The sequence below is a fragment of the Onychostoma macrolepis genome, chromosome 01 (assembly GCF_012432095.1).
Source record: "Onychostoma macrolepis isolate SWU-2019 chromosome 01, ASM1243209v1, whole genome shotgun sequence".
Lineage (NCBI taxonomy): Eukaryota > Metazoa > Chordata > Actinopteri > Cypriniformes > Cyprinidae > Onychostoma > Onychostoma macrolepis.
Window position 1 is genome coordinate 20817572 of NC_081155.1, and position 15985 is coordinate 20833556.

At 37.3% G+C, this 15985-nt stretch overlaps 1 protein-coding gene across 19 annotated transcripts in view; it reads right to left on the reverse strand.

Moving 5' to 3' along the window:
* Positions 1-15985, reverse strand: part of LOC131547855 (teneurin-3) — a 642274-nt gene that overhangs the window by 83893 nt on the left and 542396 nt on the right. For all 19 annotated transcript variants that reach the window (XM_058788591.1, XM_058788700.1, XM_058788676.1 and 16 more), the window contains one exon: positions 12803-13041. In XM_058788591.1, the coding sequence (XP_058644574.1) occupies positions 12803-13041 (239 nt within the window). The remainder of the gene's footprint in view (positions 1-12802; positions 13042-15985) is intronic.

The following is a 15985-nucleotide window of genomic DNA, read 5'->3' on the forward strand; positions in this document are numbered from 1 at the left end:
TAGGTGGCCTTAACTACTATGTACTTACATTTGAATTAATCATTTGGTACAATGCAGTTATTGTGTACATACATGTTTTTACATTGTACTTATATTTTTAAAAATACCAATATGTAATTACATCTGTAATTAATTTGTGTAATTACGTTTATAATTACACTGTTGACCCATCCCTTACACCTTAACCCACCCTTATACCTACCCATACCACCAAACCTGTCCCTAACCTTACCCGTATCCCACCTCAATAGCAGTAATAGTGTTTTGCAATACAGTATGAACACAATAAGTATATGGTACTTATTTTTTGATGTAAGTACATAGTAGTTATGGCCACCTAATATAAAGTGTAACCCTTGCCTTTGTTAACCAATAAACACCACTTTGTAAACACCACTATTATTACAAAAAAACTGTCACAATTGTTATTTTTTATGGAATATTGTAATCTTTGTTGTTGATTTATCTATGCACATCGTTACTTTTTAAACTCACGTGCCCTTGTACTCTTTAATCAAAACTGTCCCCTGCCCCTCACAACAACATCTCTTCCTTGATGATATGTACACAGGCTCAGGGCAATAAAACTGTCTTACGACCGGACGAGTTTCAATCCCTCTCCTCCAGCAACCTGTCAGTCACGTAAAACGATCGCATAAATTAGCAAATGACAGTGAACTAACAATCCAATCAGTTCCTGATGGACAAAATTTTTTTTTCTTGTTCCAAAAGCTGTCTCACTTGGAAATATGTCACAATAGTGAAGAAAACTCGCAATCAGTGTTAGGGGTAATGTATTATAAGCAATGCGAGTTATGTAATCAGCGTACTTTTTTCAAGTAGCTATTAAAGTAACTAAGTACCACAATTAGTTACTTTTTATGGAGTAACGCAATATTGTAATGCATTACTTTTAAAAGTAACTTTCCCCAACAGTGGTTGCAATTATTGATTCATGGTGACCTTGAAGATGAATTCTAATAAACAATGTCAAAAACTAATCAGAGAAATGTTTCAAAATGTTAAATTTGTAATCAAGCACAATAATGACCTTTTGTCCAGCATTGATTTGTTTGTGCATTATTTTACACTTTAAACAGTCATTGTTATGTGTCAAGTGAGAATACCAATTCATTCATCAAAGTTAAAATAGCTCTAAAATGCTATAGTAGCCTCAGCTGATGAATTTGGTATTAGTGACAGGAAAGACTGTGCGGCTGTGCTGTGGAGTAATATGTTTAGACAGCTGTTTTGGCTGTCTCGTTTCACTTGTTCCTGAAATGTCTGAATGTTCTTACCAAAGTGTGCTTGTGTGGAATTTAAACATTCAAAAATCACACTTGGCCTGTATATTTGTGACACGAGGTTCAGTTCAGGTGTGGCTAGAAACACAACTGGCTACATTTCAAGGTGGGTTTGCCAAACGTTCTTTCACGGATTCTGCAAAAGGCCCCTGTGGGAAGGATGACGACCTGGGTGAATCAGCACCCATTTGAGCATGTTTTGTTTGCCTGCTGATGCCTCTAAAGCATATGCTTGGAAAGGTCATACAGGATAGTGTACAATCTGTAGGATTCTGTAGGAACTAAGCCATCATGAGGCCTCATCCTTATATGGGGAACCAGCTGGCTGTAAACTGAGAGGAAGTACAATGAAATGTCAAGGGGTTGACAAAAAATACTGCTCAAACATACTTGTAATGGAGGAAAAGGTAGGTTATTCATTTTGCAGACACTGAGAAAAACGATTTGTGGAGACCTTCTCCATTTCAGTCTCAACTCTACCTGGATCGATCCCATAACATTTATATTGTCATCCCAGAACCTTAAAGGGACAGTTCAAAAATGAATATTCTGTCATCATTTATGTAGTTCAAAACACAAAAAGAGATGTTTTGAAGGACACTGCTCTTTTTATAAAGCAAACACACAGTGACCAAGACCAGTTAGGTTTCTAAAGAAAATAAAAATCTTTTTTGAGAAAAAATTATCTCATACTGTATATCTCATTCACAGATTTGTGTATGCCAGTATAGCAGAGGACAATATTATAAGTGACTTAATTTGTCTGACTTCACCTGATGTTGTCTGTTTCTCACACAAAACTATATTATTAGCTTCAGGAGATTTTATGATACACATTTTGTCCTATTTAGAGCGGAATTGCCTGTCGTCTCTCTATGCGTTCACGGCATAGCAAGAAACTCCCTCAAAATGTTTTGCGTTTAGAATAAGACAGCAATTTATACAAGTTTGAATCAACATGAGGGTGAAAAAATATATTTTCATGTTTAGTTGAACAATTACTTTAACTACAATGCTATTTACAGCCTTAATCAAGTGGTAATTGTGATGTCCCTGTGATTTGTGATATCATTAGTTGGTTTTGCATTAGTATGAGAATCTCAAAGAACATACTGTATATGTATGTGTGTGTGGTAGCTGTGCTGAGGTGGGCTGCTCTGAGGGGACAGGCTGATCCTCTCTCTGAGTAACAGCAGTGTTAGCTGCAGACGTTGGCTCTAATAAAGGTAATTTAGACCTGCCAACAACCCCCACTGGGTCTCTTCATGCCCCCAGAGCACACACACAACCTCCCCACATAAATCACTCTCCTTCTCTCTGTGCTGGTGTATTTGTGTGTTTACTTGTGTGTGTAAAGTTTCTTATGTGTGCTTGTTTTCTGGAAGTGTAGGCTTTGCTGGTATTCCTGAAAAGCTTAGGTAAAGCGTTGTAACATTATACAACAAAAGCGCTCCAACGACATGGAGCATTAATGAGAAGGATAAAGACTCAGAAGAGTTGATGTACGACAGAGTTTCATTAAAGTATTTGAGCAGTAATTGGCTTATAAAATTCCTTAAGCTCACCCTCCAAAGTCTTGCCATATCTTTCTATCTGGTCTCACTCTTTCTCTCTCATTAAATTAGATACCCGCTGGGCCGGCCCGTTCATGGAGCAGCCGATGTCCAGCACTCTGACCTTAGCCGAAGCAGGGGGTTATGGGAGAGTGGGCGGTATTGACTTCTCCGGCAGAAAGACGGCCACCCCCTGCTGATCTGATCGAGCCGCTTGCCGACACGCTTTTGAGCAGGCTGCTCCATTAACTTTTGGCATCGTAAACGAGGAATGAATATGGAAGTGCAAAGTTTTTCACCTCTTTATCGGATTCTTATTGGTCAGTTGCATTCACTTGTTGCAATATCTGAAAGTGAAACTAATGTGGATGAGTAAACAACATTAAAGAGATGAAAGAGGATGGGTATGCTCGGATCTTAGAGCCGCAGGGCATTCGGGAACGATCATGCATGTGTATGGAACACATCCAAGCTATTAGAACACAAATGCACCGAGTGCAAAATAAAATAAAAAAACGTCTAGTTCTCTCAGCTGAATAAGAATGTAAATTGGCTGTTAGGTTTTTTCCTCATTTCCTTTCCCTCGGTTGTCTCGCGAGTGCTAAAACAGCTAAAGGTGGGCGAGATCATGGGAGGTGGATCGCTTTGTTGATGAGCCCTGGGAACAGAAAGCGATGAATGATAAAGCAGGCTTCAGAGAAAGACCAATTCTACATGGGGTGAGTGGAGAGAGAGTGAGAAAGAGAGAGAAAGAGGGCAATGGAGGGAAGCACAAAGCCTGATCAGTTTGGAAGTGGGCCGCTACTGCCTCAGGTGTGCAAGGAATGAGTACATGAATGAACAAGAGAGCAAGGAGGAAGAGAGAGTTTTCACCAGGGCAGGGTTCACATGCAGAGTGGTAAGAATTACAGATGAACTAAATGCAAGGCAACTTATACGAGGCAGGATTGGCGGTTATGTAACCAGTGGGACTCGCAATGCTATCGAGGACCCAGCAACGCTTCATCTTAAAATACAGCTCCATATTTCTCACTCTGTGTCACTTATGATCATTAGCAAGAGGATGGGGAAACTGGCTTTCTGTGACTCAACGAGAAACTATTTTCAGAATTAGTTGGAGAAAAACAACAGCAAGCAACACCAACAGAACCGGAAAAATAAATAAATAAAAATCGCGAACCGTTGCATTTAACTGCGAGACAGATACGCCAATGAATAAAAAAGACTTTCTGCAGCAATAAATCAAGGGCAAAACCAAATGTCCTTCTATCCCTCAGGGTGTTGTGTTGAGAGGAGAGCCGCTGACAGCCTGTCCCCTGAGCATTTCCAAATCACCACACAAATTACCTCAACTCTCACCGTCCTTATTTACAATCATCAACCACTTTTTGCATTTTTCTATGCCTATTTATGAAGAAATGTATTCCGAAATTTCATCAATGCCAATCAACACTTGCTTTTTCGAATGCAGGTTGAACAAGGTATGCAACAGATATTAAAAAATGACTCAGACTATTAATTATTCTAAAATAATTTAGCAAGAAAGCATAAGTGGGAGGACAAAGCAGCTCGCTAAACTGTGAAAATAAGAGTGCACTGTGGAAAGACTGAGTTAGTATTTTCTCCAGGGTGTCACTACTCATTCAAGGAGACGTAGACGGAATGAAAAACTCCGCCTGGCTCTGCCTAAATGTAAAATGCTTTTCAGAGGTGAGAAAAGCTGTGAAGTATTTATGAACATCTTCTCCATCTTTTAAAACAGGACTGAGGAAATCTTGGCATGCCATGCTTCCTCTGGCTGGTGTTTGGTCCACTGGGGCCCCTTTATGAGTTTCTCTAGCTTTTGGCCTCAATGCTCAGAGCAATGTGTAGAGGCCATCAGCACTCTGTTCAGAAGATGCAACTTGTTCACCATGGGCATCCCTTTGTTTTAAAAAAGGGAATAGTTGAGCGAAGGTGGATAGACTTCTTGGTTGTGGAGTCATGCTTGCTCATGAATGCACAAATAATTAAATTTAACATGATATTTCTTTCTGTTTTGGTAAATAAAGTGTTGAATTGGAGATGAGGTCTGTAGTCAAAATAATTTGGAAAAAAAAACAATCTGACATGCAGAAGATGCTGAAAAACCAAAGCATATGCAGGATGTGGACAATTATTCTGAAGAACACTGATAAAAAAGGGACTTGTGAACAAGTGTGAAATGAAAACTGCTGGAAAGGCCTATGCTGGCATGAAGGTCTTCCATCAGGGCTTGTGCTGCATCAGTCTCGTCTCAGAACTCTCTTTTCAAGAAGCTCAGGGAGCAGTTAAGTGAGTAAAAAAATCTAGTTTCAGGCCCATTCAGTTAACCTGCTGTTCTAGTGAGATTTTAGTGGCGGTTAGAGGAGCCTCTCGACATGTTTGAGGCATCTGGGTGAACTTCCAACCAGTATTAAAGCCATCCTCAGAGGATGTGGTATTGATCGAGCGTTCATGAAAAATCTCTATGTGGCTATGTTACCCCTGTTGAACAAGGACAGTGGGAGAGAAACCTGATTTTTCCGTCCGCTGTCTGTCTTCTTGTGTGGGTGTGGGCTTAGCGGAGATGGCTGGGGTCTGACACACCAGATGGGACTGACAGAGAAGAGGATCTGCGTTTTCTTAGTAGCTGGAAGAGCTGCTGACGCTTAGCGAGCAAGGCATTGTTTGCTGTGTGAAACCAAAGAGAAGGATATGTTCTCCATCTGCAATGTTGACAGTGTGAGACACTGTGAGACCAAGACGCTGCATACATTGAACCCATTTTACTCAAGCTATAAAGCATTCTAGTGCATAATTAAAGACACATCCACCTGCAGAAGAACCATCATGTCATCAGTTTTTACAGTTTACAGTGAAAGTTAAGTGTTTACTTCATAACGTGTTTCTTGTCATTTAAGACTAGCTTGATTGTCATGTTTTATGAATCAAATATAACAGTTTTCTCTCTTTTTTTCTTTATACACATACAACTAATCAAAAAAGGCCATTTATTAGGATACTTTTCCACTGCATCTTTTGAATAGTCTGTTTTACCAGATAAATTACAAGGATTGAATCAATATAGTGTTGCAGTATAATATTTTACTAAGGCGGCACATAATTACATATGATTATAAATTTATATAACAATCCTCATTATAATTCTCATTAAGTGCATATGTTACACAGTAAAACTATTCTAATAGTTCGAAACAGAACAGGAACATAAATGTATATTGGTTAGAATCGCTTTCAGAACTGTTCTTAAAGTTATGAGCAAATGTTATTCCAATAATGCTAATAGAACATTTGTTCAACGTTCAAATCTTGTCTTTAATAATGTTCTCAAAATATTAGCACAAAAACATTAATTATACATTGTTCTGGAACAATGTTTTTGTTGGATGTTCGTTTAAGATTTTTCAAATGTTGCTAATTGTTTCAGAATGTTTAGAGAACATTCTAAAGTAAAGTTCCAATAATGTTTGCAAAATTGTAAAATTGAATGCTCCCCATAAAACAAAGAAAGAACATTTTAAAAATGGATGTTTTAAACCTTCAGAGAACAATCAGAAATAAAGTTTTCATAACTTAATGAGAATGTACAAAACATGTTTTTGTTAACTGGGAATAATTAATTAACGCTAAAACAGAAAGGAAAGGGATGATCAACAACAAAGCAACAACAAAGAACAACAAAGTATAATATATCTCAGTTAAATGTGTTTTAGACCATAACAGAAAAAAAGCGTGGCATGAGGCCAGTAATACAGCTCATTTTGTCACTGGCACTGCTGTTAAAAAACTGCTGTGATGTGTGTTTCTAGGGCTCTGCAGGTGGACAATATTCAATTACACTGCCTTGTAAGAAAGCATAATTTTGGTATTCTCCTGCGTAAACTGGCATATGTTCAAACGCACAGGCTTGTTTTTAAGATAACAGTTAATTCCTCTGATTTAAGGATTGTCAAACTCTTTAAGTAGGTCTAACTTATTATTAACCTAAACTTTATTAATTCTGTGCAGTAATTTGGGAGGAACAGAAGTCATTTAGTAAATGAAAACTCATTTGGTAAATCTATCGGCAAGCCCATTTGTGGAAACATCTTGAACAGGAAGAAAAAGTGCTGTAACAATGTTCCATTGTTTATTCCCATAACATCAGTCGTTTGAAATAACAGGTTTTGGAACGCAAATTCGGAGGGATAATGAGGTCTGATAATGAAAGCTGGGACGGGACAAGGAACAGCCACAGATAAAAGAAAGTGAGAAGAAATCTGTTTTCGGGCTTGTTAATGTTTGGCCCCTACAGGGCACTGTCATGATTAGCTCTCCATATATTTCCATAATTTCTGTGATGCTCTTGAATGTCCTGCTGTGTGCATCTTCAGGAATCTCAAAATGCAGTAATGATCAGAGCTGCTGAGGGTCTGGCCAGAGACACCCCGCCGCTTGTAAGCAAGACACGCTATCTTCATAATGACGCTGATAATATCTAACAACTATGTCGTGCTAGGAATAGGAAAAAAAACAACAACATTTCAAGAAGTCGCATTTCTTCCCGCAAACTTTTTATTTTGCATGATCAGGCCAAATAAGCTGATATTATCTTGTATGGCCAGTGCACATCTTAGGAGACGAAGATACAGAATGAAAGAAATGGTCATTATGGACTGATTATTTTGAGACCCTGGGTGAAAACTGTAATCTTGCTCTCTTTCAGTCTCTCTAGATGGTTGTGATCTCTGCTCTATTAGCAGCTGTATTGACAAAAGTAGCAGACCTGGCTGTGGAGTGTCAGTAAATAGCTCTCTGGAAGCCGCTGAACTGTCTCGAATACCGTGGAATAATTAACTCCGAAATGGATTTGGCTTCCTCTCTAAAGAGCAAAATTAGCTTTTGTTATTCCGCCACTCTGCTTGCTGATCACACAGAGAATCCAACTGCTTTCTTTAAACCTGTTGAGCATGGCTCTAGCGCTGAACAGGCTTTAATACTGTACATCTTGTCAATCCCAGCAGCGAAAAATGGAACTACAAATGACTTCTCTCAACGTGACACAAAAGCGGACAATAATGAAAGGCCGCTGACTGAACAAATGCATTCCTATTTGGATGTTAAAGGGACTCACTGATGCTGTCCTCTCATCCCTTTATGACTTTATGATAAAAGAGGGCCGCTGGATCTCTACCGCACTGAATAGGTTTGGAGCAATATTGCACTGAGAAAGGAAAAGCAGGGCACTTCATTTCCTCTTATTGACTTTGGAGAGCAGTCTTGACGTCGTCAATACAAAGAATTGTGTAGAATTGTGCCTGTGTGTGTGTATTCTCTGTGTCTGATGAGGTGAAACCTCTTGTGTAAAAGTGACAATTTCTGCTCATTTTGTCCTTTAAGTGCAGTTGATTGGATCATATGGCACGTTCTACAAATATCATTCGTTAGGTGTTCTGTTACTGTTTTTTGGTAAAACCAATGTCTACAATGTTATCATGGTATCCACCTTTTTCTTCAACGCGGAAGTAAGCCTATGGGTGAGATTTCTGATTCATTAGCTGTTAAAGATAAATAACGAGAAGATTAACAATGTGCAGTAAATGGTAAAACTGTTTGCACTACAAACCAGTGTGTTCATAATTAAGACAACACATTAAAATAATATCGTAAGACACACAAATTTTCAATATCAAGCAGCAAAACGAACTGCGGATGAGACCGGAAGCTAGACCCATAGAATTCACAAATGGCCATTTTTACGGCAAGAAAAAGGTGGATAAGGTTCCATTTGTTATTTAAAAATGAAGTTGCATCTGTTCATATTATTTAATGGACCTGAGCTAACATGAACTAACAATGAACATGTGTATTTTTATTAACATTAACAAAGATTAATAAATTCTGTAACAAATGTAATGTTCATTGTTAGTTAGTTAACTAACATTAATAGGTTTTGTAAAGTGTAGTTTTTGTAAAGTGTTTCCAATAGCATATAATGCAGTAATGATGATCATGCACTATATTAAATACTTAATAATTGACTGTATAAGTGACATAATTGTTGTTTATTTTATATATATATATATATATATATATATATATATATATATATATAACTATGTGTTTTGTTATATTGTTGTTTTGTGTTTTGTATATAACCACTGTTTGAAGAATTTATCTTCCAGAATCTGGCAGTAAGTTTTTTTTTTAGCAGTAAGCCCATCTCCTATCCTGAAAAGTGATGAACTAAAAATAAACTCCCAAAACTTACTGTCAGATTCTGGAAGATAAATTCTTCAAACAGTGGTACAACAGGATGTGGTGTTGGTCCTTCAAGAGTCACTCTCAACTTATCTATCTATAAAGCCTACAAAAATTAGTATTCATATATTTCACAACACTTCAGCATATTATTCTTATTAAGTGAGGGTCATTTTTTAGGATTCTTTACCTAAGTCTCTGAGAACCTGACAACTTCTGGAGACTCCAGGTTTCAGTTTCGGAAAATGGTGGTGACCCTGGACCACAAAACCAGTCTAAAGTCGCTGGGGTATATTTGTAGCAATAGCCAAAAATACACTGTATGGGTCAAAATTATAGATTTTTCTTTTTAATGCCAAAAATCATTAGGTCATTAAGTAAAGATCATGTTCCATGAAGATATTTTGTAAATTTCCTACTGTAAATATATAAAAACCTAATTTTTGATTAGTAATATGCATTGCTAAGAACTTCATTTGGACAACTTTAAAGGCAATTTTCTCAATATTTAGATTTTTTTGCTCCCTCAGATTCCAGATTTTCAAATAGTTGTATATCGGCCAAATATTGTCCGATCCTAACAAACCATACATCAATGGAAAGCTTATTTATTCAGATACGCTTATGACTGGTTAATTCTTAATTCTTTTGCAGTTAGCATGTATTTTCTTTTCCACCTGTTTTTTTCTTCTAGTTTTGAATATTTCTCACGGGCATTTGATAATTTTTGACTTTTTAGTCTGAGTCAAATCTCTTTTTGGCTCATTTTATCTGTAAAAGAAAACATGCTTAATAATTATGTCCACCTAAGGAGTAAGGAGTTTTTCACTTCCAGCCTTCATGGACAATTATCTATCACTTATAAATGATTAAATTCAAAATTAATAGTAGTAATTAAAATTTATATGGTTTGGAATTGGTAAAATGTGCTTGGAAAAAAAATATCATCAGAATATCAACTTATATAATAATAAGGAAGCACTGTATATACAGTATATAATTCAGCACTGTTTTACAACAGTACTTATAATGCAGAATTTAAATAATTATTTTTACATTATAACAATGAGAATGGGGTGTTTTTTGTGTTACAGAGGGGTTTCAGGATGCAAATACATAAATAAATGTAATTCTAATAACAAGCTTAAATTTCTCTATGAAAAGTAATTTTTGTTTTTCCTTTTGATTTTGGAGTGAAATACTGTATGACGTTTTGAAGGTGTTTGTCAGATTCAACCACTAATAACAGTCTAAAGTGAACGAATAACATTTCTGAAGATTAAGCACATTTTCTTCCTTAAGCTTATAGAAGAACAAAAAATTCCAGTTCTATTTTGGTACATATCCCTGAGAAAGCCTGTTATCCATCTCTCTCTCCTCCCTTTCTTTCTTTATGTGCTCCCCTTCTCTCTTCAGTAATGGAGCCATTACAAAAATAGGCAGGAGTAAAGAACACTCACATTATAGCAGAAGAGTGCAGTGTGAACTGAAGAAAAATAAACAGATGTCCAATGCCTGCTGTATCACTGTCTCTCCCATGCGGTTCAACAGAACCATCGTGCCTTTGAGACAAACCAACCCACCTCGCAGTGCAAAACAGCATCTCTACAGGCCATTCACAAATCCTCTCATCAGCGTGACATTTGTATGGAACGAGGAAACAACTGACTCCATTCAGAGAGGAAGCTTAAACAAGGCTGTCTACATTTGGCACACAGTATGTGATAAATACCGAATGAAAGCGAACTTAAATCCATGACGACGCAACAGGAAAATAAGCAAAATGTTTGTCTGTCGATGTGGCTGCATTCTGCTACTATGGCAACAAACGCTACATGGACAACTGTGCAGGTGACTGAGTAATAGACAAAAATTAGCAATGGTTTCCATGGCAATGTAATAGACAAAGCAGTTGATTTTTAAATAGTACTTCATAGCCATTACAGCATTTTGCAGGCTTGCTAGGGGTAACCTGAATGAAATTATAGCTACATAAACTTACATAAAAATCAAGTGGTAGTAAAAATTTTAAATAAATAAGGCAGAGTGGTTTGGGGGACATTATGCTCTCACTCTATTCAGGAGCTGCAAAGTAGGGATGTATTTTGGGTTGCCTGAATGACTTGTTGGTCTTAAAGGGATAGTTCACCTCCAGGTGCCTGTCCCCCATTGACTTCCATAGCATGGAAAAAAAACAACACTATGCAAGTCAATGGAGACCAAATTAAGGTAATCTATCCCTTTAAGGAAGCAATAAATCATTACTTAATAATGCAATAATATTATATGCAAATATAATAAAAAATAAAAATAAATGAATTGAGAAATACATTCAGATAAATTATTATTTATTTAAAAAATGATTCATAATTTAAAAACATATGATATATTATAAATATAATATATTATGAATAAAACGATTCAATCATAGTTAAATAATTCCAGGTTTCAGGGTTTTGCCTTGGCTTTCAGGATGCATAGTGTTAAAATAATTAAAACAGAAAGTAGAGGTTCCAAGACTATTTTCATTTAACAAGTGGTGGTATTTAAAAAGGGATGAATTTCAATCTAATTTTCAGAGAAGATTTTATCTAGCTAAATTAAACTGTCAGAATACTAGCAAAAAAACATACACAAAAAAAAACTTCAATGAATAAATATAAAACTAGTTGACTTTAGTAATCAACCATCTATAGGGGAGAGAGGATTTGAGCCTGTGGGGAAGTTAAAGCGTGTTTCTAGACAACCTTAAATAAAAGTGGTGATATGAACACACATATTTGAAGAGTTAACCATTTTAGTCATCCTGTGATAGAGAGCGGCCCATTGAATAATTAGCAACTACATTTAAGTAAAAAAAAAAAAAAGTGCTCCTTGTGTCTGGACAATTACTGACATATCTTAAAAAATATCACTTTAGAAAGTTATAATATGAGGCTATACTGTTGGCTCTAAACTGCTGGATGAAACAGGTTTGTTAAAATGGTAGGAGTATGATAATTTGAGCCGGAAATCCTGGGGTAAGTTGAGCCAGTGGTGCACCCCTTCTTATAATTATAAAGTATTATTTTACTGTAGTTCTACATGATATTTCATTCAATTTAAACCAAGAATTTTTGATTTTGTTCTTTGTTTTGTTCTGAAACGTTTATATAGGCTTTGTTTATGAAAATTGGCCATTGAAATTTTTATGAAATTGTATTTCCCTGCAACATATGAGTGGGATGATGAGTACTATTAGCCCAGTTCTGTAAGGTCAGCTGCAGTCTGTTTTTTTTTTTTAATTTTTAATTTTAAAAATACCTTCAAACACAGGCCGGGAAACTCCCTGTATGAATGGCCAGTCCATCACAAGGATCACACACAAAGTTTAAGAAGTCATTTTTATTGAAATTCTCTTCCTTTGATATAGCACGAGGTGAAAATTTTCTGCTTTACTTCAGCATAATCAGTGGCATTGTTTAACCCCATGTGGCTCAATTTACCCCTCACTGGGGGCAAGTTGAGTCAAGAGACTCAATATTTTTAAAGCAGTTTAATTTAGATCCAAAGTGATTATTCCCAAGTATGCACCACATCCTGAAATTTATGTACATATTTAAGGTGGACCCATTACTGTCATGTGCTCACTTTAAACACACTGCAAGTAAAAACTCTACTATAAAGCATCAGGGTTTCACCTACCAATGCAGTAACAGAGCAGCACAGAGAGCAGTATGGAGACAGCCATGGCACTGAGGGCCGTGCACCTCCATGAGCAGTACTTAGAGGACTTCTTGAACTTGAAGGCGCTGCGGGAGAGTGTGTTGCGGGGCAGGGGCCGTGTAGGGGGCGAGTAGACCGCCCCCGTGGCCATGGTGTAGCCTGGCGTGGCCGTGCTGAACAGAGGAGTGGTGCCAGTGCCTGTCTTAAAGAGAAAGTGCCTGAAAGAAAGAAAAAAGAGAGACAGAAAGAGAAAAGCGATGAACATTAAATCTCATTTTAAAAGATACACATTTTGCATTGGACAGCTTTAGGCAATAAAGATTAATGCCAAGAATTTGTAAGATCTGATACACATCATAAAATCAGAACCAGTTTTATTATTTTTAAAGCATTTAACAATCGCATCTAGAACGATTCACGGAAAGCTTGGTATATTAACTCTAAATGAGTTGAAATTAATAGTTACAGTAGCACAGATTGTTCACAGAGCAGGGCGCAGTACAGGAAGTGAGGCGTACAGCCCTCCCAAACTGCCCTGCTTCTGTATGTCTCCCACTAAGCTAGTGTCACCCTCTCCTGCTGATTGGCACTTAAAGTATGATTGGCTAACAGAAGCCCTTGGCATGTGGTAATTATGCTGGGCAGATATTACCAGCACATTTATTAAGCCAGCCCTTTCTGTTTGATTGAACACCACAGTGAAAATCTAGCCCTCTTCACTTCTCAACCTTTACCGAACACATCTCAATCAAAGCCCTAGTGTTTGACTTCCCTTTAGCCTGCTGTGTTTCTTTGCCCAAATGAAAGTGGAGAAATGGGAAACGTTGTGTGCGAGTGGCACTTTCCACTATAAATCTGGAATCAGCTGATTGGACTTGAGAGGTGGAGGAAAAAGATTTTTCTAATTAAAACTGTATTGTTTCCTCAGCAGAAGAGGAAAAAATTTACTTCATTATTTTTAGCATTTAAAGATCATATTATCCCAGGTGTAGAACTGTAGAGGAAACCAGGACTAATTGTCTATATCTCAATAAATATAAGTCCAGAAACATAAATGTGCATTTTCTCCAGCAGCTGCTTTGCATGTTGGTTTCAAATACATAGATCAAATTAAATTACAGAACATTCTCTTGTGTAAAGAGATTTTTTAATTATATATACAATACAATACATTTTACAAGACAATAATACAATAAAGATAGATTTTAACCAGAAGACTGGATTTTTATCATAAATGGTTTTTATTTTTAATTGTTAATGGTCAACAATTGTTAATATATATATTTTTAAATATTACAGTAGTACTATTAAATAGCATTTTTAGCCTGTATAGATGTGTCTATACAGAATTAACCTGAGCAATATTTACTGGAGTTAAAAAAGAGAAATCTAACCCTGGTCTCCACAATACACATATTAAAGTCCTAGACATGACCCTCTTCCACCACATGAATTCCCCTCCCTTTGTTAAACAAAACATCTCACAAGCTTGCAGAGCAAAGCAATTCTCTAAAACTGCATGGTTGTCTGTTCGATTGCATTCTTTATGTTGACAGAATGACCCATGAAGACACTGAACAATGGAACAAACAGATGATTCGAGCTGCGATATCAAATAACACTGAGCACTAAATCCAATTAGCGAGACAATTCGACAATGTCTCTGCATCCTAATGCAGCGACAGAGAGAAAGAGATACAGAGAGAGAGAGAAACTGTGCTCTTGTTTTAGTGCAGTAAACAGTTGCTGCCAACTCACTTTTACTCTAACATTATCAATCAACCCAATCAAAGCCAAGATGCTGTGCAAGGCAGTCAGGATTTAATCTAGTAATGCAGGAATATCTATTAAAGAATTAGTCAAATTAAAATATTAAAGGCTGTGTAACTTGATTTATGCAAGTGGCGAATCGATTAGCATATTAGTGGATTTTTATTGCAACTTAATTTAGAGCAATTATTCCTAAGCAAGCACCAGTGTCAGAAGTGGCTGCCAATCAAGTGCCTCTTGATAATTTGCATTCATTGGCTAACCCAACAAGGGAAGAGATATAGGATAGGAGGTTGGGCCAGTTCATGACTGCTTTGTCTAAATTCGGTTGGCTCAATATGGGACTCTGGCCATTTGGTTGGCTCAGCGCTGGCCTTCTGTTTGGGGGGGGTCTGAGATGGGGTGGGGGGTCTGGAGATTTAGCACTTTGGTTGGCTCAGTGTTGGGCTTGGCATCAGCAGCTGGCACCATGAGAAGACTCAGGAGCACATACCCGTCCCCATAGCCGCCCTCGTGGCACACGGGAGGGAACACATCCATCTCTATTAAGTTGTCATGCCCGTTTTCAAGAACTGCTTGCTTTGCTAATTTTCTACATGAGAAAGACAAACAATTAGAATAAAGGTCGTCAGTGCTTTCTGGTGATGAGACAGTCAAGGTATTTCTAATTATGAGTTTGGCAGCAAATCCACAGAGAAAGAGCTTCCCAGACGGCAGTCAGTCATAGCTGAATGTACCCCAAATGAAAGACAGACCCACACACATGAAAAGACTCATAAAACAAGTACACTACAGTTTTATGTTCGATGTATCAATCCGTTTTCCTCTAAATGGAAGCACTAACATGCTCTGATACGGAGGAATATTTATTACGGTGAATAGAGCCACAGAATTACTCGAGCACGCTGAATGACTGTAAAGTGTTATTGGTAGGCTCTCTACATCCACTATGAGCTAAGTGTAAGAATATATTAATTACTATACTTCCTATACAGTGAATAGCATCCTCTGAGCAAGGGATGGGAATCTCTAGAGATGCACATAATCTGAAGTGGTGGTTTTCAATTGGTGGGTCGTGACCCTGAAATGGGTCGCAGATCTGGTCTGATAGAGTTGCAGGCAGCAGGGAAAAGCAATGCTAAAGGTCACAAATAAAATGCAACTAACCATGTAATTGTGTGTTGTTAGGATGTAAAAATAGGCTCATCAACTTTTATGAGGGAGAAAACAACTTTCCTCATATCTTGTTATCTCGTTGACATCAAAGGCCGTGCGTGCAAACATATTCTACTGTATTTTGATGAAAACTCATTTGGCTCCTGTTGGAAGATAGTTAAGCTACCAATATGGACAGCTTGTGTGACATGCCTTCAGCCTCAGAAACCATAAAAA